This window comes from Lagopus muta, chromosome 1 (genome assembly GCF_023343835.1).
Source record: "Lagopus muta isolate bLagMut1 chromosome 1, bLagMut1 primary, whole genome shotgun sequence".
In the NCBI taxonomy this organism is placed as follows: Eukaryota; Metazoa; Chordata; class Aves; order Galliformes; family Phasianidae; genus Lagopus; species Lagopus muta.
The window spans coordinates 189250886-189274700 of record NC_064433.1 but is presented as its reverse complement, the minus strand read 5'-3'; the positions used below and the strand labels follow the sequence as shown (position 1 = coordinate 189274700).

The 23815-nt window shown below is 36.3% G+C and overlaps 2 protein-coding genes across 2 annotated transcripts in view; both read right to left on the bottom strand.

Moving 5' to 3' along the window:
* TENM4 (teneurin transmembrane protein 4) overlaps nt 1-23815 on the bottom strand; it is a 1593907-nt gene that overhangs the window by 1431435 nt on the left and 138657 nt on the right. The window lies entirely within an intron of this gene.
* LOC125688150 (taste receptor type 2 member 40-like) lies at nt 19384-20319 on the bottom strand. Its single transcript, XM_048933797.1, has one exon. The coding sequence runs from the start codon at nt 20317-20319 to the stop codon at nt 19384-19386; it is 936 nt and encodes a 311-aa protein (XP_048789754.1).

Genomic DNA, 23815 nt, shown 5'->3' with positions numbered 1-23815 from the left:
GCATTTAAATACTCCTACTAAAGATCTTCATGAGTATAGAGATGAGTGCAGATGCAAACGCAATCTTATAATCTCTTTTTTGAAATTAGTTGGCTTGAAGATTCCATGTTTAAATATATGATTCCAAACCACTTGAATAGGTATTGACCAGATTCTTCAGAATCTCATCTTTCACAGATCTATAGGCACCTGCTATTTAAGCCCATGCAAAAATACAATGTTTTTTACAGGTCAGATTTTGGCATTCCTTTTGCATAACTTTTATGATTGATTATGAACATCAGATTATTTAAAAAAAAAAAAACAAAAAAACAAAACAACACAAAAACATTGTATTATCAAAGCTCAGTAAAATCAGAAAACGTCCACAAGCATGAATTACCATTTTACTGCAAAAACTAAGCTTATTATAAAGTTATTTTCTGAAAACTCACATTTGTTTCTTTTCATTCAATAATGCCTGTACTCTGATTTTTCTCAAACATTTTATAAAAAACAGGTATTCCTGGATGATATAACAATGACCATTGTTATATGTGTGTGTAAAATGTTATATGTGTGTGTTAAAACCCACATTCTAATCTTCTCCTAGTACTTTTGTCTGACAATATTCAGTATTTTGCACTGTTGTTTATAAACAGATGCTCCTGACAACCTGGACTACCTCAGGGAGAAACCACATAATAAAAACCTTTCAGTCTTCACTATAAACAAAATTTGTATAATAACAGATGAGCTATATAATCACTTTTAATCAATTAATCGTGATTATCACCTCCTCAAGTCAATCAGCTAGAAGTCAGTTTTAACACTCCAAAAATAATAATGAATGAACTGATAATAAAATAAGGAAGTAAAGCAGGTTCTAGCTGGGGTTTACACAAAAGGCTGTCAAGCTGTCAGAATCTATCAAATTTATGATTCCAATAAAGAAAGAGCATTTGTAGATAGCTTTATAAGGGGTTAGCTCATTTCATAAGGATTGGATTCAACACAGCAGTTCTGATGCATGCATCCATGCTTCAGTTAGGTGTATATGAATCTTTATTATAACTTATTTTACTAGTGCAGTCCATTAAATGATTCCATCTAGATTAAAAGTTGGGTTCAAACTTGGGTTTGCATTAGGTTTAGCTGGATAAAATTCAGTCAAGATAGATACAGATAAGTATAGGTATATTCATGGCTGGAAAGGAAGCAGATAAAGATCATATTGTCACTGAAATAAGGACTGTGACTACCACTTGGAAAACAAAAGGGTAACCCAAAGACCATGATCAGTGAATATTTTTTCCCCTCCTTTTCTTTTTCCTTAAGAAAACGCTGAATTTACAGTCCCATAAATATTTTATTCTACTTAAAAATAGTTTTGCCAAGTATCTAAAAGTCTAGAGATTTTACTTCACAAAGATTTTTGTCACATAGCAAGTACAAAGATGTAACCTTACAGATAATGTGTTCATCCTTGAATTATTGACTCTGATTATTTTAAGATTGGTACTGAAAGTACAATGTGTTTGTCATTGTTATCGTTAATCATGTGTTTACTAGGAAGAGACAATTAATTAAGTTGGCTGCTGCCCCAAAAATAATTGAGCTGAAGGGATAGCTCTTTGTGGAATGAAGGTGATCAACTTGTAATTGACATTACTAAATATTTTCTTCAGTGTCTGTGACACAATTAGTTTTCTTATGAGTCTTTAATAATGGAACATATTGAAAACCATTGTCAATTGTGCGGATGCCAGCTAGGAGGAACAGGGTGATCACGGAGTCAAGGAGTGACTGAAATTAAAGGCATCTCTGGAGACTATTTGGTCCAACAAATTGCTTAAACAAGAGCTAGATCAGATATCCCAGGGCATCATCTAGTCAGGTTTTCAGTATCTCCAGGGTAGGAGACTTCACAGTCTCTCTGGTAGACCCTGAAAGAAGGTTTCTTTCTTATACATAAATCAAATTTCTTCATTTTTTTTGCCTATTATTTCTTCTCCTGTCACTAACAAAAGTGACAGAAGTCAGGTGCCATCTTCTCTACTCCATCCAGTAAGTATTTATACATATTCATAGGTTTTTTCTCAAGCCTTCTCCTCTCCAGTCTGAACAGAACCAACTGTCTCAGCTTCTCTTCATATGAAAGATGTTCCAGTCCCCCATTTTTACCATCCTTCTGTGGATTTGTTCCAGTGTCTAAGCCTCATATACAGGGAAGAACAGAAAGAGAAACAGTGCTTGAGTTGTGTCTCAAGACTGAACAGAGGGGCAGGGCTGTGGTCCATTCTTTCTTTCATCATCTTGTACTGATGATAGGGGTTGCTGTTACCCAGGTGCAGATCTTGCACTTGGATTTGTTGAACCTTATGATGTTCTCTTGGGACCAGTGCTCGAGCCTGTCTAGGTCTCTCTAGATGGCATCCAGTCAGGCATGTCAACCACAGTGTACAGTTTGGTGCCATTTACAAACTTGCTGAGGATGCACTTGATCCCATTGTTGATGTCAGTGATGAAGAGCTTGCAGAGCACTGGTCACAGCACTGATCTGTGGGGGACATCACTTGTCACTGATTTTCATGCAGACATTGAGCCACTTACCACCACTCTCTGGATACAATCTTATAACCAGTTCCTGGTCCATTTAACAGTCCTCAAATCCATATCTTTCCAATTTGGAGAGAAGAATGTTGTGAGGGAACATTTCTAAAGCCTTACAGAAGTCCACAGAGATGGCGTCAGTGGCTCCTTCCTTTCTTTCTTGAAAGCCACCTGGTTGATAAGGCAGGACCTTGCCTTGGTGAATCCATGCTGGTTATTCCTTATCTCCTCCCTCTCCTCCATGTGCTTTATCACAGATTCCAGGAGGATCGGTTCCATGATCTTCCCTGGCACAGAAGTACTTTCCTAGGTTGCCATTTCTACTCTTCTTAAAATTGGTTTTGACATTGCTTTTTTTTTCATGTCACTTTGGACTTCACCTGACTTCCAAGATGTTTCAAATATCATGAAAAGTGGCTTGGTGACTACTTTAGCCAATTTCTTCAGGACTGTAGGCTGCATCTCACTGGGACCCATAGACATTTTCAGGTGATAGTGAACCTGATCTTCAGTTACACAGAGGGAAACAATGCTACCCCAGTTCTCACCTTCCAGCTTGTACTAGTTTTGTGTCAGAGCAAACTTTCTGAGGATGCATTGCCTCTCATTGCCTAGATAGTGATTTGAGGTAAAAATTGATAAAAGTTGAGAGTGTAATTTTCAAGGACAGGTAGTTAATGAGAAATAATGCTTTCCTTTGTTTCTTCTACTCATTTACAATTGCAAAGGCGAAAAATATGGTCATACTAACCAGTAAGTGAAAGTTTACAGATTGACAGAACAACAAGTTTAGGAAAAGGCAGATGTAACTGAGGACAAACCAAGAAAGATGTTTGTCATAGCTACTGGTCTCATTGAGATTTTGATAATCATCTTCCAGAAAAAAATGTGAAAAGATCTAACAAGTATAGACCTTGTTGAGAATCTGAGTATAAATAAAAAGATTGTTTTGTTTAATTTTGAAAATAAACAGAAAATTGGAGATACAATTCCTCTTCACAGATATATCAGTGGGCTAATAAGCATAGACCTTGTTGGGAATCTTTTGAGTGTAACTAAAAAGTAGTTTTATTGGCAGGCAAGTTTAGGACCTTTTTAAGTATTTATATTACAGAATTACAGAATGGCCAGGGTTGGAAGGGACCACAAGGATCATAAATCTCCAACCCCCATATATATGATATAGATATGTATCCTACATATACATACGTAGGACAGGTTTAAACGTTCCTTTTACAATCAGTGGAGATCAAGAATATACTATATATACTGTTAACTAGGGGCTAGATGTCTGTTTGGGGTGAACAGAATTATCTTCTAAGGTTTGTTTGATGTGTTGACTAGATCTCTATAACTCACAGTTTGACACCCATATATCTGTGTCTTCATCAGAGCTTGAATTCCACCCAAATTTTCTCATAAAGAATCTAAATTCATGGGCATTGCAACAAGAATCTAGTAAGACCAGCAGATTTAAATGAATGTTGCTTAACCTTCAAGACCTTCAAGACTGTTAGGATTTCTGAGAGAAGTTAGGTATATCTTGATGGAAGGACTGTTTGAAACTACTGAGCTCATACATGAGTACTTTCCCAACATAATCGCCTTAGACAGATTTTGGATATCAGACATTATTCTTTCAGTACTGGGAATGAACAAGTGGAAGAAGAACTCTCCTGAGGGTGTGAAGTAGGTGGGTTCACAAACTATATTCCCGCTTGGTCTGCTAGCAGTGGTTGACCTAATGAAAATTCTTCATTTACGGATTATGTGAGAGCATTCCTGACAGTTTCAAACTATATTCTACTCCATATTATCAAGTAATTTAACTTTTTTATTTGCTCTCGTGTCATTATCCACATGTCAATATTTCAATTCCAAGCTCCCTTTTGCAGTGAACTCACTCGTTCTTTCTGAGCTGAATCCTGGATGAGATTTTAAAAACTGTTATCCCAAAGACCACACATAATAGATAGTATGAATGAGACCTCATCCTATCTAGATTTATCAGACCCCCCCAAAAAATGTCAGCAGGTTTTATAAGGTCAAATGTACCTAACATAATACAAAATATATCCTTGGCATCATGCCAGCCTGCAACACAACCTTCACTTTAGTTCAGGTACTCACAGACATGAACATGAGCAAAAGGGGAGAACCAATCAAAGAGTTCTTTAGAGTGAGCATAACCGTCCTGCTTTATAAGAGTGTGTCATTGAGGGCTGTCAACCCAAGCTACTCCCCACTTTGCTTATACCACCAACACTTCACAGAGGGGGTGAAAAGAAGAAACATCTATTTTAGTTAGAACAGCAGGTATTGAGACTCCATAACACTTTTTTTTTTTTTTTTTTTCATTACTCTTTAGTAATGTGCAGCAAAATCTAAGTCTAAAACCTTGACATAGCCCATGATGAACAATGAGGCACGTGTCATTTTGTGGACTATTCTCAGGGCAGAGTTACCTGACTTTTAATCAGGTCAAGACAGACTTATACTAAACTATAATGTCATTTCTGTTTTGTTCTTATTCCCATGATAGTTACTCTGTTTGATAATGCAGTTTCAGAGCATTATCATATAGGTAGATTTCATATTGAATCAGCAAACTGTATAACAACAGGATAAGAAAAGTAATGTAAGCTAGACAAATCTTACAATAAGCTTCTCATCTTTTCACTATAAAATACTGAAAAACCCTTTTCAGTACAATCAGACAGTATGAAAAGCTTTGCTCTAGTGTTAAGAATAGATCACCACAACTATTAAGTGCTGTTTAGCAGGACATGTATATTTTGCCTTGCAAAAAAAAAAAAAAAAAAAAAAAAAAAGTCAACAGCAGTTACATGTCTTGTAATTCTGATTCCTTGGAAATATGTACAGAATTATATAGGCAAATATAGTATATTTCTCTGTTCACATTGTCTGCATTAGCTTGACACTTTGGATCCATAACAATTAATAGCAGACCTATGAACTTAGAGAGCAGATGGCAGCACTGCTTGCTCCAGATCAGAACCACACACTTGACTGCCTTTGTCAAATTAACAGCCAGTACATGCTTTATGTCAGATATACGTTGGCTGAAAGACAGCAGGAAGTATCTGATCTGGTAAGAAGCTTCATGGTGCAAATTATCCTGCAGGCATTTTTTTAAGAAAGAGACTGAGTTTGATTCAGAGCTGCGCTGTATATTGCATGCAGGGCTGCTTTTAAGTGTGTGCTAATGCCTGATCTGCATTGTCCAGCGAGAAAGTAAAGCACTTGCCTGTCCTGATCTGACATTTAAAGATGCTTTCTCTAACTTAACTAATTAGTTAAGTCATCTGCAATCCTTAGAGTTCTTCCTCAAAATTCATAAAGACAAGAAAATAGCTAGAAATTCAAAGAAGATGCCCTGAGTGTTTTCTCTCTCTCCACAGAAACTAAATCCATTGAACTGTGAACATGGAGGTACTGAGAATCAAGTCATCTTATAAATTAAACCAATCAGGGAAAAGTTCATTCTCCTTCATTTGTACAGTAAATAAGATACATCAAATCATCATAAGCTTTTTCATAATCTAAATGCAGACAATTATGTTATGTCATTTTATTTAATCAATTACTAATTCATTTTACAACCACATCTGCACATTTCATCATTCCCTGTATCTCTGAATAAAACTGCTTTGAAAGTATGAAGTTTTTTCACTTGTAGATGTGAACACTTCCAAAGGAGGGGTACTTAAATAGGTGTTGAAAATAGCAATTTATTAGTTATTTTATTAGATTAATTACAAAATTATTCATTTATCATAGTACTCACTGAAGACTTCTGAACACCAGATATCTCCAAGAATTTGTTTATGTTTATGTTTCTTTTCTGATTCAGAGAGATGACTGTCATCTCTGGTGTACAGTTTAGCAAAAGTTTGTCAGGCTGAGGTCAATGGATGAAGTTCAGCAAGATCAAGTGCCGGGTCCTGCAATCTGATAATAAAAATCCTGGTCAACACTGCAGGCTTGGGGCAGAGTGGCTGGAAAGATGCAAGGAAACGGATCTGGGACTGTTGAATCTACTAAGCAGTAACTTCATTTTTTATTGTGTTTCTTCCTGAGACACAGATCATATTGTTCAAAAACAGAAAAGGAAATATATGTATGTTGATGTAGATGTAGAGATAAATATAGAAGTTGGCTGTATGACAAACATAGCAAAAAAAAAACAAAGAAGAAGAAAAAAAAAGACAAGGAAAAAAATGCATACAAAAGAAACACCAATAACTATTTGGTATGCATCAGAAAAAGGAAAAAGAAGAACATGATAATTTCATAAGTAGCTGCTCGTTCATAAATAACACAACTGCAACTTGTTTTGTAATTCATCCACCACCATCTGCTCTTCTGTTCTTTCATCTTTGAAAGTTTCTTCTCAGTGCTGCCATACATCCCTAGGTGCTGATAACATGACTACGATGCATTATGCTTCACACCGATTTTCCAGGCAAATCAAGCAGAGGGAAGAACACTGCACTGGCTTGCTGGGCCTATACAAATTAATAAATATTAACCTGAGATCAAAGAACCCGATAGTATATGCTTTTTTTCTCTCTCAGTGCTATCCTAAGGACTATATTCAAAGGTAGAGAACTTCTGTATCTACGTTTTACAAAAATCTTTGCCTTGAAGTATTCTTTTTTTCGACTGCCAAGGATATCATGAGATGTGAATTTGCATACAGATAGCCATTAAAAAAAAGTGTTGTATTTGACTCTAAAACATAAGAAGCCTATAACAAAGGCTAAGTAAAACTCAGTGCCTTAACCACATGGTTATTGTACCTCTCTGAGAAGCAATGGTCTCTTTTTCAAATCATAAGTGCAGCCACTAATTCCATGGCATCAGTAGCTCCTGTGAGCAAAGTAACACACCTTAAATCAGCTGAACCCTAAAGTAAGTATATGTCTCATCCTCGATGAACAATCTAATGGTTTAAACTTGAGTCTAAGAGATAGCAAGTTCCAGCCTACTGTTTGAGTCTGCCCCTTGTAAATCATGAGTTTGCACTAGAGGCTGCGGCCCTTCTGAATCTCAGTTACAAGGTTTTATCTGTACACTATGGAAAGTAAAGCTATTATCTAGAAACTCAAGTATGAATGGTGGAATAGGAAATCCAATAACCTAGATCTAAATTGAGGTTTGGTCAAAGATGTTCCATATCACAACTTCCTCTTTTCTCCTGTGTTTGCATTTGTGATGCATGCATTTCATGAAGGAAAAATAACAATAATAAAAAATAATCCTTACTCTAGAATATAGACTTTTATCTTGGAGATTCTTGGTTTCTTGTTTGTTTGTTTGTTTGTTAACAATTTTCAGTTTCAGCCTGAATGACAAACAGTAATTCAGGACTTCTATCAGAAGGTACTAATTAGATACTTTATTCTCTGTTTTGTTTGATATTTGTTTTCACAGAAGTTTTGAAGAAGAAAAAGCTTCGGGGAGACCTCATTGCAGCCTTCCAGTACTTGAAGGGAGTGTGTAAACAGGAAGGGGAATGGCTGCTTAAGAAGGTGGATAGTGATAGGACAAGGGGAAATGGTTTTAAACGGAGACAGGGGAGGTTTAGGTTAGATATTAGGAGGGTGTTTTTCACACAGAGGGTGGTGACACACTGGAACAGGTTGTCCAAGGAGGCTGTGGATGCCTCAATCCTGGAGGCATTCAAGGCCAGACTGGATGTGACTCTGGGCAGTCTTTTCAACCCAGGCCATTCTATGATATGATTCTATGATCAACCCATTATTCTATGATAAGTCTATGAAAGAAGTTTTAGGACAAGGGTTTCAAACTAAAAGAGAGGAGATTTAGATTGGATTAAATAAAAAAGTTTCTTATGATAAGTGTAGTGAAGCACTGCAACAGGTTGCCATGTAGAGGTAGTGGATGCCCCATGTGTGGAGACAGTCAAGGTCAGGCTGGACAGAGCTCTGAGCACTTAATCTAACTGTAGGTGTCCCTGTTCATTGCAGGGGAGCTGAACCACATAACCTTTAAAAGTCCTTTCCAAATTGAATGATTTTATGATTCTAGTCAATGTTTCACTTAGACTCACTACTTTGGATCTCAAATTTTAGCCTGCTCCAGATTTTCCAGGGGCCTTCTATTTCCCAAGATATCTCACTTAACTTTTGCATTTGCAATGAAAGACAAAATTTGCTTTTAAATCACTTCTGCAGTTTTAGTTAATAATAATTGCATAGTATCAGAAATGTAGATCTTTCTATATTCCCAAGTATTAATGCTCATCAAATTTTATTTATCCCTGGTACATTGGTTTTGTTTTTGTTTTTTTTTTTTTATGTTTGTACTAAACACCCATATTTCTTTACAAGCTTATGGAAAATTCTAACTTGTCCAACCTGCCCTAAGATCTGTGAGATCCCAACTTTCCTTATAAGTAATAACCTGTGTGCATTAACTGCAGTATAATCAAAACAAGTCTTTTCAGAAACACCAGGAATTACTGGATTAAAAAAGAAAAAGTTGTCAATTGAAGATTTTTTGTGCCCTTTGTTCGTCTCAGACTGACTATCGTAACCTGTATAAACTTATTTCTGCAATACTACTCATAACTTCACTAAAATAGATAATATGTAAGTATATGGATAGATTATGTTGTACTAATGTATGAAAAGAATGTACTTATATTGCTCTCTGGGACAGAAGTTAGCAAAATGCAAAACAGGTTACGTAACTTTATAAGATACTAATTCATGTTTAGTTAGACTGTGGAAAACAAAAAAATATTTCTCAGAGTTTGAGAGGTGTAGTAGTGAGTGAAGTCCCCATCAGTCTATGTATAACAACAAATTGGTCTGTTCTGCGTAGAGAAGAATTTAATTAAGAAACACATGAATCAAAAATGCAACCTTGTGTTGAGTTCTAGCATAGTTCAAATGATTTCAGAAGATACAGAATCACAGAATGGCCAGGGTTGGAAGGGAGCCAAAGGATCATGAATCTCCCACTCCCCCCCCCACATGCAGGGCCACCAACCTCCACATTTAATACTGGACCAGGCTGCACAGGGCCCCATCCAACCTGGTCTTGAACACCTCCAGGGATGGATGGGGCATCCAGCCTCTCTGGGCAGCTATTTCAACACCTCACCACTCTCTCTGTAAAGAACTTGACATCCAAACAGACATCCAGACAGCCTGACACCCAACCTAAATCTCCCCTCCCTCAACTTCAAACCATTTCTCCTTGTCCTGCAGTTATGAACCCTTTCAAAGAGTTGACTCACCTCCTGTTTATAGGCTCCCTTTATGTACTGAAAGGCTGCACTGAGGTCACCCCGCAGTCTTCTTTTCTCCAGGCTGAACAAGCCCAGCTCCCTCAGCCTGTCCTCATAGGGGATGTGCTCCAGTACCCTGATCATCTTCGTGGCTCTCCTCTGGACCCTCTCCAACAGCTCTCTGTCTTTCTTGTACTGGGGGCTCCACATTTGGACTCAGTATTCCAGATGGGGCCTCACAAGAGCAGAGTAGAGGGGGACAATCGCCTCCCTGTCTCTGCTGGCCACCCCTCTTTTGATGGAGCCCAAATGACACTTTATTCATTACAGCATTCTTTATTCCAAGGTGTTAATTGCACTTGCAGATTAAAATTAATGCATTCTTTGTAGTCTAATTTTTCTATCTTCACCTCCTCAGTACTGCATATTGAACTTCTCTCTACTAGTTTGAAGGTCTCTACTAGTTTAAAAACATAATTCAAGAGACACGGGGACCAAAAATTTACCTCCACTAATGTTAGGTACCATCATTCCACAGTGTTTTTTGTTTTTCTCTCAGTTTTCATGTCTTTCTTTGGACTTACAAAACTTCACAGAGAGGAAAGAGCTGATTAAGAGAAATTGCCCAAACATTTTACTTTTTTTTTTAATTGAATTTTATTTTGTATCATTTTATTTTGCATTCATGAAAAAGAAAAAAGGGGTATGAAAACATAACAGCACATCTAAGTCAATGTATATACCTATACTGTAGATACATACTATAGGGTTTATTTCTTTCATTCTTTGTTTAAGCTGCCTTACAGAAAAAAAAATATATTTCAAAAGCTTTCTTCTCAAGATTCTTTGAGGATTTTGCTGAAAGGTTAGAAAATCAATTGTTTATATAGCAACTTCATTTCAAATATGGACTGAAGCACACACTCCACAATAAATCTGCTTTTATGAGATGCAGGCAAAGAAAAGAAATGATAAAATATTCTGCATTTATATAAATAATTCTATGCACTCTTTTCAAACAAAATAGACAAAAATCCTTTTATTACCACAGGACAATAAAATACTGATATTGCTGGTAAATTCTCAGAGCTCCTATAGAAGAGATCTAAACTAAGAAAAACTTAAGATATGACTCCCTCTTGCCCTATTTAATAGAATCATAGGATCTTTTGAGTTGTGAGGAACTTATAAAGGTCACCTGGCCCAACTCCCTTGCAATGAACAGAGATGCCTACAGCTAGATCTGGTGCTCAAAGCCCCGTTCATCCTGACCTTGAATGTCTTCAGACATGGGGCTTCCCCCACCTCTTTGGATAACCTATGCCAGTGCCTCACCATCCATAATGTAAAAAACTTCTTCCTTATATCCAATCTAAATCTTCCCTTTTTTTCTATCCTATCACCACAGACTCTGCTAAATAGTCTATCTCCTTCCTTTTTATAGCCCCCCTTTAGATACTGAAAGGCTGATCTCAGGTCTCTCCAGAGTCTCCTCTTCTCCAGGCTGAACATCCTCAATTTACTTTGCTTTTTCACTGAAGCTACTTATTCTTGAGAGGATCAGAGCTAATTTAATTCCTTTAAAATTTAGTCTTGAGAGAAGTTATTCCGTAGCAACATTTGCTGAATAATGTATAATTATGAAAGCTTCTCAAGAAGCTCTGTTAATGCACCATGTTTGAAACTGTATATGCATATACACTGTAAGAAGCTGAAGTGCTAGATGCAATTCATAGACAAATCAAAGAAACCAATCAGTTATCAAGCCACATACAGCAAGGTGTATTGTCACAACAACATTATTTCAGTGCCAAATACAATTTTCTAAAATAAAATCATGGAAATATGTGTATGTGTGATTATGCCACTTTGGCTGTTAACTGTAAGTAATGAGTTATCATACTACAAAACAAGTGAGGGAAAAGTATATTGTGTCAGCTAATTAACTCCTAACATTTTTACATGAGATTTAGATTTAACTCTTGAAAACCGAAGGTTTTCAGCCCACTCTGCTGACAACTTAAATTTCCCCAACAAATAAAAATACAGGATTATATTTAGTTATTGCCTCAGCTAAGAATGAGGAAAATATATTGCATATTCAGTAGATTCAAATTGTTTGCATTTTCTTTTGGTTACTTCTGCCAAGTATGTGGAATATCAGAAGATGATTGGACCTGAAGGATTTTCTGCTATTAGTGTTAACACTAATATATAATATATTCCTTTCAGATTTTACGTCTCAAAATAAGGAAAGCACTGAACAAAAATCTTTCCAGAATAAGATGGCTTGTAAGAACATATGCGACACTGAATTAATGACTCATTTTAGACCAATTAAAAGCTGAGTACTGAGTATTCAAACAAGATGCAGATTATTTCCAAAGACAATGCAAGCAATCTTGGTGATATAGCTGTTGCAGTGAATAACAGAAATAACTTCTCAACTAGAAAGCAAGAATAGTGCAAAGGAAGGAAGAAGACAAGAATTTTACTGATGTGTAAGTACACATGTGTCCTAGAATTGCAGAAGTCAAAGGCTTTCTCTCTCCTCTAGTAAGTTTGAGAATAGAGCCATTTACCAGAATGGATGACTCCAAAACGCAATGATGAAAGGCAATAAAATCCTAATGGCATTCAGCAGGGTGAAACAGAGAGCTGAAAAGTATCAGCATCTGCCACCCTGAAGTCTGTGAGATGATTGATTATATTAGTACAAAAGTAAAAGCTAAAATAAGCTGAAGTTTAAGGAAAAGACAGAGGATGATATCAGTGCTCCCAGACATAAACCAAACATCATCCAAGGGTTCTGAGTATGCTCAAAACAGCAGTTGACAGCTGGAAATGTGCACACAGGTCAAGATGTTCAAGCACAGTCGACTAAAGACTACTAAGAGTCTTGTCCCTTAACTTGGTATTGCAAACAGGTTTTACTCCACAGTAAACAAGAAAGGCAGTGCAACTTGGAAAACTTCTAGAAGGTCAATCTGAGATTTTGACCTTTTCACACTGATTGTGGAATGCAAAACAAGTCACCTCTGTGCCAGTGAGATGCAGCTGGCAGAAGGATTTGAAGGAAGAAGAAATTGTAAAAGATACCTACATGTTCATTACATTTCCAAAATGTTGAACTTGCTTTTGGGAGAATGTGATTCAGAGATGACTTTTGGAACAAGTGCTTGCTGACTATAATATGTTCCAGGAGGCGAGGATCCCAAGATCTTAGCTTTTTAAATCTACAGGGAATTTGTGTAAAGAGATATATCCCATAATCCCTTGCAGCGGATAATTCTGGAAAAATTCAGTTCCTCTTTCTTGAGTAAAAGCTATGACACAAGAATAATGCAGCAGGTCAGGTAAATGTTTTTTTGAAAAAAAAAGAACGAATATTTGAAGCTTTAGTGCAAACAGCATAGAAATCAAAGACAGTTCTTAATTGTTTCTACAGAATTTAGCTTACTGCCTGATTATTTAACAGAAAGAGTAATCATAGATTCATAGAATCATAGAATCACCAAGGTTTGAAAAGACCCACAGGATCACCCAGACCAACCATCCATGCATTACCAATAGTTCTCACTAAACCATGTCTCTCAACACAACATCCAACCATTCCTTGAACACCTCCAGGATCGGTGACTCCACCACCTCCCTGGGCAGCACATTCCAGTGCTTGATCCCTCATTCAGAAAAGTAGCATTTCCTAAAATCTAGCCTGAATCTCCCCTGGTGCAATTTGAAGCCATTCCCTCTAGTTCTGTCACCAGTTACATGAGAGAATTGGCCGACCCCCAGCTCACTACAACCTCCCTTCAGGTAATTATAGAGAGTAATAGGTCTCCCCTGAGCCTCCTCTTCTCCAGTCTGAACAATCCCAGCTCCTTCAGCCTCTCTCATATGGCCTGTGCTCCAGACCCCTCACCAGCTTTGTTGCCCTTCTTTGAACCCGCTCCAGGGCCTCAATGTCTTTCTTGCAGTGAGGGGCCCAAAACTGGACACATACTCAAGGTGTGGCCTCACAAGAGCTGAGTATAGGGGAACAATCACTGCCCTGTTCCTGCTGGCAACTGATGCAAGCCAGGAAGCCTTGGCCACCCAGGCACACTGCTGGCTCATGTGCAGCCAAGCATCAATCAATACCCGCAGGTCCATTTCCTCTACACTCTCTTCCAGCCACTCCTCCCCAAGCCTGTAGCGTTGCCTGGGGTTGTTGGATCCTGCCAAAGTGCAGGACCCGGCATTTGGTCTTGTTGAACCTCATCCCATTGGCTTCAGCCCAGCTATCCAGTCTGTCCAGATCCCTCTGTAGGGCCTCACTACTCCCAGGCAGATCGACACTTCCAGACAACTTGGTGTCATCCACAAATTTACCGAGGGTGCACTCAGAGCCCTCATCCAGGTCATCATTAAGATACTGAAGAGGACAGGCCCCAGCACCGACCCCTGGGAAACAGCACTTGTGACCGATCGCCAGCTGGATTTAGCTCCATTCACCACCACTCTCTGGGCCTGGCCCTCCAGCCAGATCCTTACTGAGACAAGAGTGCACCTGTCCAAGCCATGAGCTGCCAGCTTCTGCAGAATACTGTGGGAGATGTTGTCAAAGTAGAAGTCTAGGTAGACTACATCAACAACCTTTCCCTCATCCACCAGATGGGTCATAGAAGGATCAGAGAAGGAGATCAGGTTGGTATGCTGCTCTACATCCCAACTAGTTCAGATTTCTGGAGTAAACTCCTGGCATTCTTTGTCCATTGAAAGTCAAATTAAATTATAAAATGTATTAGGGGCTTGAACTTCTGTTAGTTGAATACCTACATAAAAATTCATAATGAATATCTTATAATCTATCCAAAAGTATTAAGAAATAACTATTCACAATAGTTCTTTCCTGGAGAGATCCAGAAGTTCACCAGGAAAAAAAAATGATGGTTTTCTGCAGTTCTGATGGGGAGATTTAATTATGATGTTGTTTCTTTCAAAGATTTATTTATATAAATCTTTTATTTTATTTTATATATATATAAATATATATTATATATACATATTTTTTTTCTATGTTTATTTATAGAAATCCCTCCTACTTTTCTGATGCTGTTTCTCAGAATTTAAAATCATTTTAGCCTTAAACATACATACTGCAGATGCAGTGTTTGGATAATGACCTCCATGTTGCTGTTTATGTACATAAACAGTCACATTTTATTTCCTCTCTTCACTTCTCCGGATAGTCATCTCTACTGTGGGAGGGAAACAAACAGTGTAAACACAGAAAAGAAAAGAAAAATGAGGGACTAACAAGGATAAGGTTAGGAACTAAAGAATTTAAAGAGAATGAAAAGAAGAATAATTTCAAAGGAGACAAGGAGAAGTGAGAAAGGAACTAGAAAAGCAGATATCTGTAAAAGAAAAATGGACCAGAATATGAGGTAAGAGAAAAAAATAACAAGGGGAAATGTAGAAAAGGACAACAAAACAGGACTGACTGTAGCAGACTTTGAAAAGGGAACTTCAAACATCCCAAGGTCTCAGCAGGTGGGTTTTTTTTTTTCCCCACACTTTCATAAAGAAAGGAAGAAATTTACTTACATGTTGTCAGAAAAGAAACAGCATAAATATCTGAAAAATAACAAGCTGTCTTGGATTGTGTGGTAATTATAATAAATTTGGGAATGAACTCAGCTTTATTTCACCAATAGACATCTGCAATAATAAAAGCAACAGCAGTAAACCAAGTATGATTTTAAGAGGAAGAGCTAATAAAGAATTATGATAAACAAAGTGTGAAATATTTTTGTTTCATTGTTTGATTTCTTGGAATAAATAGGAGAGACTCCAAAGGTAAGAGAAAAATAAAATAAGAAGTTAGGAAAAACTGAATGAAAATATGGCACTGAGAAGGAAAAGAAAGGGTAGAAAAGGATAGAGGATACAAGTTTAATCACTTACCAGAACATTTTTTAATTTATGAATTCACTCATTCATCTTAATCTCATCACAATATCATATCTGAATGCCTAAAGGCCAGAAATGGTTTAATTTCACCTCTCCTCCCTAAAAGGCAACTGAGAGATGATGATATAAATTCATTATTCCTGTTCAGTAGTTCTCTCTGCTTTTAATGTGATAGCATAACAAACCATCTGATCTGCAGTGAGGCATTGCTGATGCAGTTCCCAATTTAACAAAATCCATTTTGATATTACCGCCTTAGAAAGTATGTGGGAAGGCCCTTGGGTTTACCTGTACTGCACAAGGATATCAGATAAAGTAAATGACATTTGGGTATTTTCCCTTCTTAGCGTTTTTAAAAGCCCTTGGAAATCACACTGTGGTGGTAAAAGCATTCTGACTTGTGCTGAGAAAATATTGTCCCTGTCTTTTCATACACAGACTGAGTACTAAAGAACGGACATGGACTCTTAAGATGAAGATATGCAAAATTTTAGGAATGAGACAACCCCCTCTGACCTGGAATTATTATAAATCTTTGACTTCCTAAGTGCCTAAATTATTTACCATCTAACCTTCTCTATATTTGATATTTCTTATGATCACTTAGATCAATATAAAATTATTTGTAGTCATTGCAAAGGCAGAGATATAATGAAAATGAAATGAAAATTATGAACCATTCAGCTAAAAGATGATATTACCTTGCAGATATACTAGCTAATAGTTTTTGCACTCAAGGAGAGCAGTCAAGTCAAAAACAGCTGCACATTCTGAAAACGATTTGAGGATTTTGTGTGTGTGTGCTTGTTTCTTCATTTGTAATGTTTGTTTGTTTTGTTTTGTTTCATTTACTTTAATTTTTTTTACTATAAACTTTAAGATATGTTTACCTGAATGTTTTGTCTGTCAGTTCAACAGATGCATTATTTATATAACTAACTAAGCTTCAATGACCTTCCATACAGATATCCTCAAACAAGAAACAAACAGGATAAGGAGTATTGAAGGGAAGAGGAATTATCTTTAAGCATTTCATAACACTGAAGAAACTGTCCTTGTGATATTAATGAAAAGAAAGCTAAAAGAAATCTGTGATAAGGAAGAAAACAAACAGGGATGGAAGTAATCCCAGTTTATAATCCTTTTATAAACTTTTTCAGAAGGTAGAACTTTTCCCTAGTCCTTGTGTGAGAGTGGGAAGTTATATTTCAAGAAAAAAACTTGTACATCACAGTCATTTATTCTATTTAACTTTTTAGATTAAACAAAATTGATCAGAAAAAAAGTTATTGTCCTGATACTGTCAGATGGAAGTAAGGTGAAAGTCTTAATGACCACTTTTAGTAAACTGACAATGGAAAAAATTAGAGATTTAGTGTTTTTTTTTTTACACACCTCTGTTCTGGGATCCCTGGAGATGGCTCTCTACAGGCACTAAAGAAATATACATTGGATGAGAGAGCACTTGGTTTTCATGCAGTCATTAGGAACTAACTACTCTTTTAATCTTCGTTACAATGATCTTGGTGATGCCTACATTTTGTAACTTGCAAAATCAAAGAAGTGTACTAGTGAACTAAGTCTTATTTTCAATTTATAAATGCAGTTGCTACACAAAGAAATCTCAACAAAAGTATTCTTTTTTTTATTTTGTTGTTATGAGGCTTTTTTTTAAAGTTTTGTTTGGTTTGGGTTTTGATTATATATTTGTAAAAGCTCTAAAATAGTCATTACATTGTCATCAAATAAACATTGGCTAGACTTCTCTGCTTTCAGGTGTGAACTAGTTATAGATACAAGCCTGCTACAAATAGTGTAATATTTTCTCATAAAGCAATAATCATAAGTCTTTTTTTTTAAATGTAGCAAAAGAAGATGGTTAAATCTGCAGAGAATACAGATAATTATTTTAGAAAGTGAAAGGTTAAAATCAAAATATTATGACAAGATCAGAATATAAATGGGAAATGGCAACTACTGTGGAAGAAAACATGAAAATACATTGAAACTTGGGGAAAAGATGGAAAGGACAAAACTGATATTTTATTTACTCTTTAATTCACCTAAAATTCTAATTTCAGCATCGATCTATCCCACTCTATTTTGTGTATAACAAAACTTTCATCAATACAACATATGGACATCAAGTGCTTGACTTCTGTCCTGTCCCCTGGAAGCAATGATGGATATTTTATTAATCATCACTCTTGCTTCATGTCTCTTCATCCTGAAGGTGAGGAGACAGTGACAAAGCTGAGCAGAGGGTTTTGTTTTCATTCTCAGTTCTAATCCCTTTGTCTTTAGAACGTCACCATAGAAATGAGTTTTGGAGACCCCTACAGGGAAACAAATTGTACAGAAAAATGAATTTTACCAGGACATCCTGATCACATTAATAAATAAATAGATAATATCTCCTTTATTTCACCCCAAGTGATTTCACCTCAAGACAAAGTGAATCACCCTCTTCATTAGTTTTGTAGACTGGACTGAAACTCACTATCGTGATTTGTAATCTAGCATTATCTCAATTCCTGCAGAGAGGATATGCATCTTAAAAATACTACAGCTGAGCAGAGAACCTCAGAAGAATCACCTAACACATTATTGGATAAAACATAACAGGATTTGCTGAAGTATATATTTCATCAGCCAGAAGTGAAACGTATAGAAACACAAGGTACTAGAAGAAAAGAGCCTTAGAAAAAACTCACACCTATCCAAAGCAATAGCAAATTGTGTGACATATTTGTGATCAAAACAGACAATTCAACAAGAAGATTTTCTGCATTGGGCAGATAGGTTCACATAAGTACAACCATATACATTGTAATCAACAATTCACTAAAGTACTTAAAAAATGAAAACAAACAAAATAGACTTTGAACAAAAGCATCCGTTTTAAGGAGAGACTTAACCATAAAGTTGCTATAAGTTATTTTGGAAACTTGACACAAATAAACCTGATTCAGAATATAATTACAATTACACTGATGGTCTGTACATTTCTGTCTTAGTTTCCCTCCAGATTATCTTTTAATTAGTTTTGCATATGTGGAAGCATATTTGTTCATATGTCATGCTAGCTACGTCTTGTATAGCACTGTATCATCCAATTTTAAGCTTCTCATGTGGAAATTCCTTTAGCTGAGAACCAATCTTTGAGTGTTCTGTAAATTTTTACTTCTGTTTCAGTCCTATTTTCTTTCATTTGAATGTATCACGAGTCTGGAAGTCTTGAACTGAGAATTTGAAATCATGTCTTGTACTTGATTTGCTAGTTCAGTGCATTGTTTTCTTTCAGTTTATTCTTCTTTTTCCTCTTTATTAAATTGAATTGTGAGACAGCAATATTCGTACAGAAAAAAAAAAAAAAAAAAAAGATAAAAAGGCACGTTATTTCAGATGTTATGAAATGTTAGGGAGGTTAAGAAGCAGCAATCCCTTGATTAACATATTTGACCAAGAACAAATGAGGTGAAACAATAAGTGTGTAAGATCTTGACTCCGTGTCTGTAACTTGAGCATGCTTCTCCTGACCTGTAGTACAGGGCTTAGAGTTTCACATTTTCCAAATGACACATAAAATGTTGGCAAAGCATCCTGAATGCCAGTTTCAGCTTTGAATTAACTATGATCAGGATAATAGAGTGTATTGAGGGATATGCTCCAGTTACAACTAAAGATACCGCAACCTTTACAAAATCTTTGCTTTGAGAAGTTGACAAAGTCAAAAGAATTTGAGCTACAAAACTGGAAATATATAGGATTAGGAAAGAAATAATGGATTTGATTGCAATTAGGTGAACATCTATCAAAGGATCCCTGAAGCTCTCTACATAGCATTGCATTTTCTTGGTGTGTTTCCACAGAGAATCAATTAATAGGCCTGAAGTTATTATAGATAGCACCAGAGGAAAAAAGCAACCTGTAAAGTAAAGAAGAAGCAGGTACAAATGTGAACTATTCCAGCCACTGATATGTGCTGTGCTATTGTCTCCACAGTTCCCCGTTGACCTGCAGAGGTAGGTGTTGGGTGTAATCCATAATAAGGGAAATGAAGTTATAGAAGAGATTAACAGTGATCCTAGAAGCAGCCATGGGATCATTGCAGTTATTCTGAGCTTAATTTGTAGCAACAGCCATTGTGTGACATTGATTATTTTAACACAGTAGAGGACATAGAGCCAAGTACTGAACCACAGACTAGCATGGTTTACAAACATCCATATAGCACCAAAAGTTTTGTATACAGAAGCCAACTTAAATACATCTGTAAAGTAGAGACTGTGAATGTACATCATTACGGTCACCTGCAGAATAAATCTTGATGTGCTCAGGAAGATGAGGATCATATCAGCTGCAGATATTCTTTTGCTTTTGATCCAGTTAATGCTACTAACAGCAGTAATAAATCCATTTCCCATAAATCCAACAACAACTTCAATAGCAACAATGCACATTGAAACGATGAGAACTGGTGGTAACATCTTGTTGCTCTGGTCGCTTCTGCCTGTTTAACTTGTGGAGCAGTGTAGGAGGATGAGCGGACCACACAGTATATGACTAGCTCCCAGACTGCTCACTTTATATCTCAGAAGAAAAATGCATCTGCAAAAAATGATTGCTGGGATTGTTCCTGAGTTTGCAAATTAGAGAAGGACTTAGCAATTAATTCTAACCTTTCACATACAAAAGATTTGCCTACATTTTTCATTAGGGATATGAGGTAGTCAGCTGTATTAACCTTCCAATTTTTATCCTATTATATTCCTTCCTAGCATGACAGAAGGCTCTATGGCTCTGTGGTTTGACTGTACCTGGCAATGTGGAAGGGATGTATCACACAACCCACCAGAGGCAGCAGCTTGTTAGGAGATAACAAGAGATTATTCATCCACAGACTCATTAATTCAATCTACAAAAGTAATCATAAAGCCATAGAATTGTTTGAGTTGAAAAGCCCCTTAAATTTTATGTACTCCAACTCCCTTGCAATTAACAGCGACATTTATAGCTAAATCGGGTAATGTTGAAACAGTAATATTGTCAAGAAATGCTTTCATGAATTATAGACATATGAAGGAATAAAGAAAGACTTTGACAACAGAGTAGGAAGCATCTGAAATCATCTGGCTACTGGAAAAGTACTTGAAGTTTTTAGATGATAGATTATTTATTGTTTTTCGAAGATAACTTTGTTCTGGAGTCCATTTCTCAACAAAGTAAAATGACTCAAAGTGAAAGACAGACCAAGCTTCTAATCACAATGAAATAAAACCTGCCAGTTGGATTTAATGCTTACCATTATGCCCAAGTTTCAAGTTTTTGATGAATAGTACAGCAGTGAAATAGCTAATTTAAGCTAGCATAAGTACGTATTTTCATCAGTATACTGAAATGAAAATCTCTTTATTTTTGTTTTCTGTCAATACTTCAGTCGTGTTGAATTTACACTGAAGCTTAGGTCCTACTTATCATAATAACAGAAAGGGAGGGGAGGCGAAGGGAGAGGAAAGGAGAGGAGAGGAGAAGTGTAACTTGATACTCTTTCATTTGTTTCTACTAGGAATGATTAATGATGAAAATGCATTGGAACAGGCTGCCAAGGAAGTGATGGAATCAACATCCCTGAAGGTTTTCAAGAATAGGCATGACACTGAGGGATATGGTTTAATGAACATGGTGGTGATGGAATAATGGCTGGACTAGAAGATCTTTTCCAACCTTAATGATTCAATGATTCTATCAAAATAATGTGTTTTTTTTTTAACTGAAAAATTTAGAATTAACTAATACTGGGATTGTAAGCTTCCTTGATTATTCAATTTTATAGTAAGAATACATTAAAAAGTTCTCAGCAAAAAATAAATAGAGATCAAAATTTTAAAGACATCTACATAATATGTCATTGGATACATGGAACCAGAGATAAAGATTTACTTTGGTGTGATATATCTCCACAGAGACAAGCTGTAATTTGAGTAGAACAAATATTGTAATAAAGGAAAGAAGATACTCTATGAAGGAAGAACATAAAGGACTTTCATGGCCCAGACAGGGCATTAATGTCCTTTTGTAGACTCACTTTTGAGCTACAGAATTCACAGTCACGATCAGAGCAGGTTTGATTGGCAAAGGAGGCACAGAATACCATACAACATATCAGAGTTCTTTGATTTATACTCTGGAAAAGCATTTTTTTATGAATGCATAAAGGCATCTGAGCCACAGGGTGAAGCAGGCACTAGTAATTCTTAAAAAGTTATAGAACAATATTAGCATGACACAAACAGTAAATTCTGGAGAGAAGAGTCAGAATTTACATGATGTTTTTTTTCTTGCAAGATGAATCTCACCATATTCAGAAAAAGCAGGCAGGTTCAGTTCACTGGATAACAGCTTTCCCCTTTTGATTCATGCATTGCAATTAACAACTTTAATAAATACTCTTTCTACAATCCCTACAATGATTTTAATTGTTGAAGTAGTTAGACAGATTATTAAAGCACAGTGAACAGTTTTTGGCTCTTGTAAAACATTGCCTATTCTGCTCATTCAGAAATCCACAAAATACCAATTAACTGTTATCTAGTTAATCTTTCAGCCTTTTACTGTGTGCAAGAAGCCAATGAACACGACACTAGAAGATTTATTCCTGGTATTGTTCAGGATGATGTGTATCTTGGAAATGTTTCTGATGAACCGTCCAACTACAGTCAATGTTTCACAATTTTTAGTGAGAAGTAATTGTCTATACATGAATTGGGGATAGGAAAATTAGAATGAGTTTAATGGGACTGCCATTTTTGCATAATGTTTCTGGTATTTTTTGAAGTGAGAGATTTGATTTTAGTGTGATATGACAGGTGCTCAAACTATCACCAACCTTCCAGATGCTCACTAACCTCTTTACTTCCTAACAGAAATGGCTTTTGGTGCTCTACATCAATCTAAACCTTGATTAAATTTCAAAATCTAAAGATTTCTAAAGTGATAGGTTGTCATGGTTTTATGATTTTTGGTTATCGATATTCCACAACATAACATCATGCAGTGCTCATTTAAAAACCATATTTCTAAGAGCCAAACACTTATTGAGCTCTGGCAGATTTGATGTCATGCTCCCTGCCTTGGCAGCCTGTTCCACGCCCACCATTCTCTCATGAAGATCCTTCTAATTCCACCCTGAATCTCCCCTGATGCAGCTCCGTGCCATTCTCTCAGGTCCTATCATTGTCACCAGAGAGCAGAGCTCAGGTACTAGATCTTCATTACATATGTTCACTTTTAAATAATGAGCTCTTAAGTAAATAAGCTTCTTACAGTCCACAATGAATGGCACATAATATTTATAGCACTGGTTTAAGACACTGATGTACTTATTACTAATAGTAAAACAAATGAATAATTAAAAAAAAAAAAAAAAAGTGTGAAAGTATACTTCTTGTAGAAGATGAAGAAATAGTTTTGCAAAACTTGCAAAAAGTATGCATATAAGTCATCTGGGTTTAGACACTTGCCCAGAAACTCAATATTCTTGGCTCTCCTACTGTAAACGTGGTTGGTTGTGCCCATGACACTTTCTAAAAGTGTATCAAGGGTTCTTCAATTATTTACCAAGCTGTGGAAGGCTTGTGATCCTTAATAAAACATCCTGTATCTGGTAAAAAACAACAAATCACACTGCCATTTAACACATTGATGACTTGATATTGCACAGAGAAATAATGCTGTGAAATACAACAAAAACACATGACAAAGGGTGATAAAGACTATTACCACTAATTTGCAAGTTGTCATGCTGCTGTCATTGTTGACCTGGAGATAACATACTGTTAATTTCAGTAAGATACTGTTTGTTTTTTTAGAAGGTCAAAATGGAAGACTGATCAGATGCAGGTAGTGGAAGGAGTCCTTCAAAGTAATGGTCAAAAAGATCAAACAGTGTCACGCAGATGAAACAAAAGAGTAACTAAAATTTTA

Bases quoted from the DNA above. Each gene is read 5' to 3' on its own strand.
- LOC125688150 (XM_048933797.1), bottom strand. From the start codon at position 20,319: ATGTTACCACCAGTTCTCATCGTTTCAATGTGCATTGTTGCTATTGAA.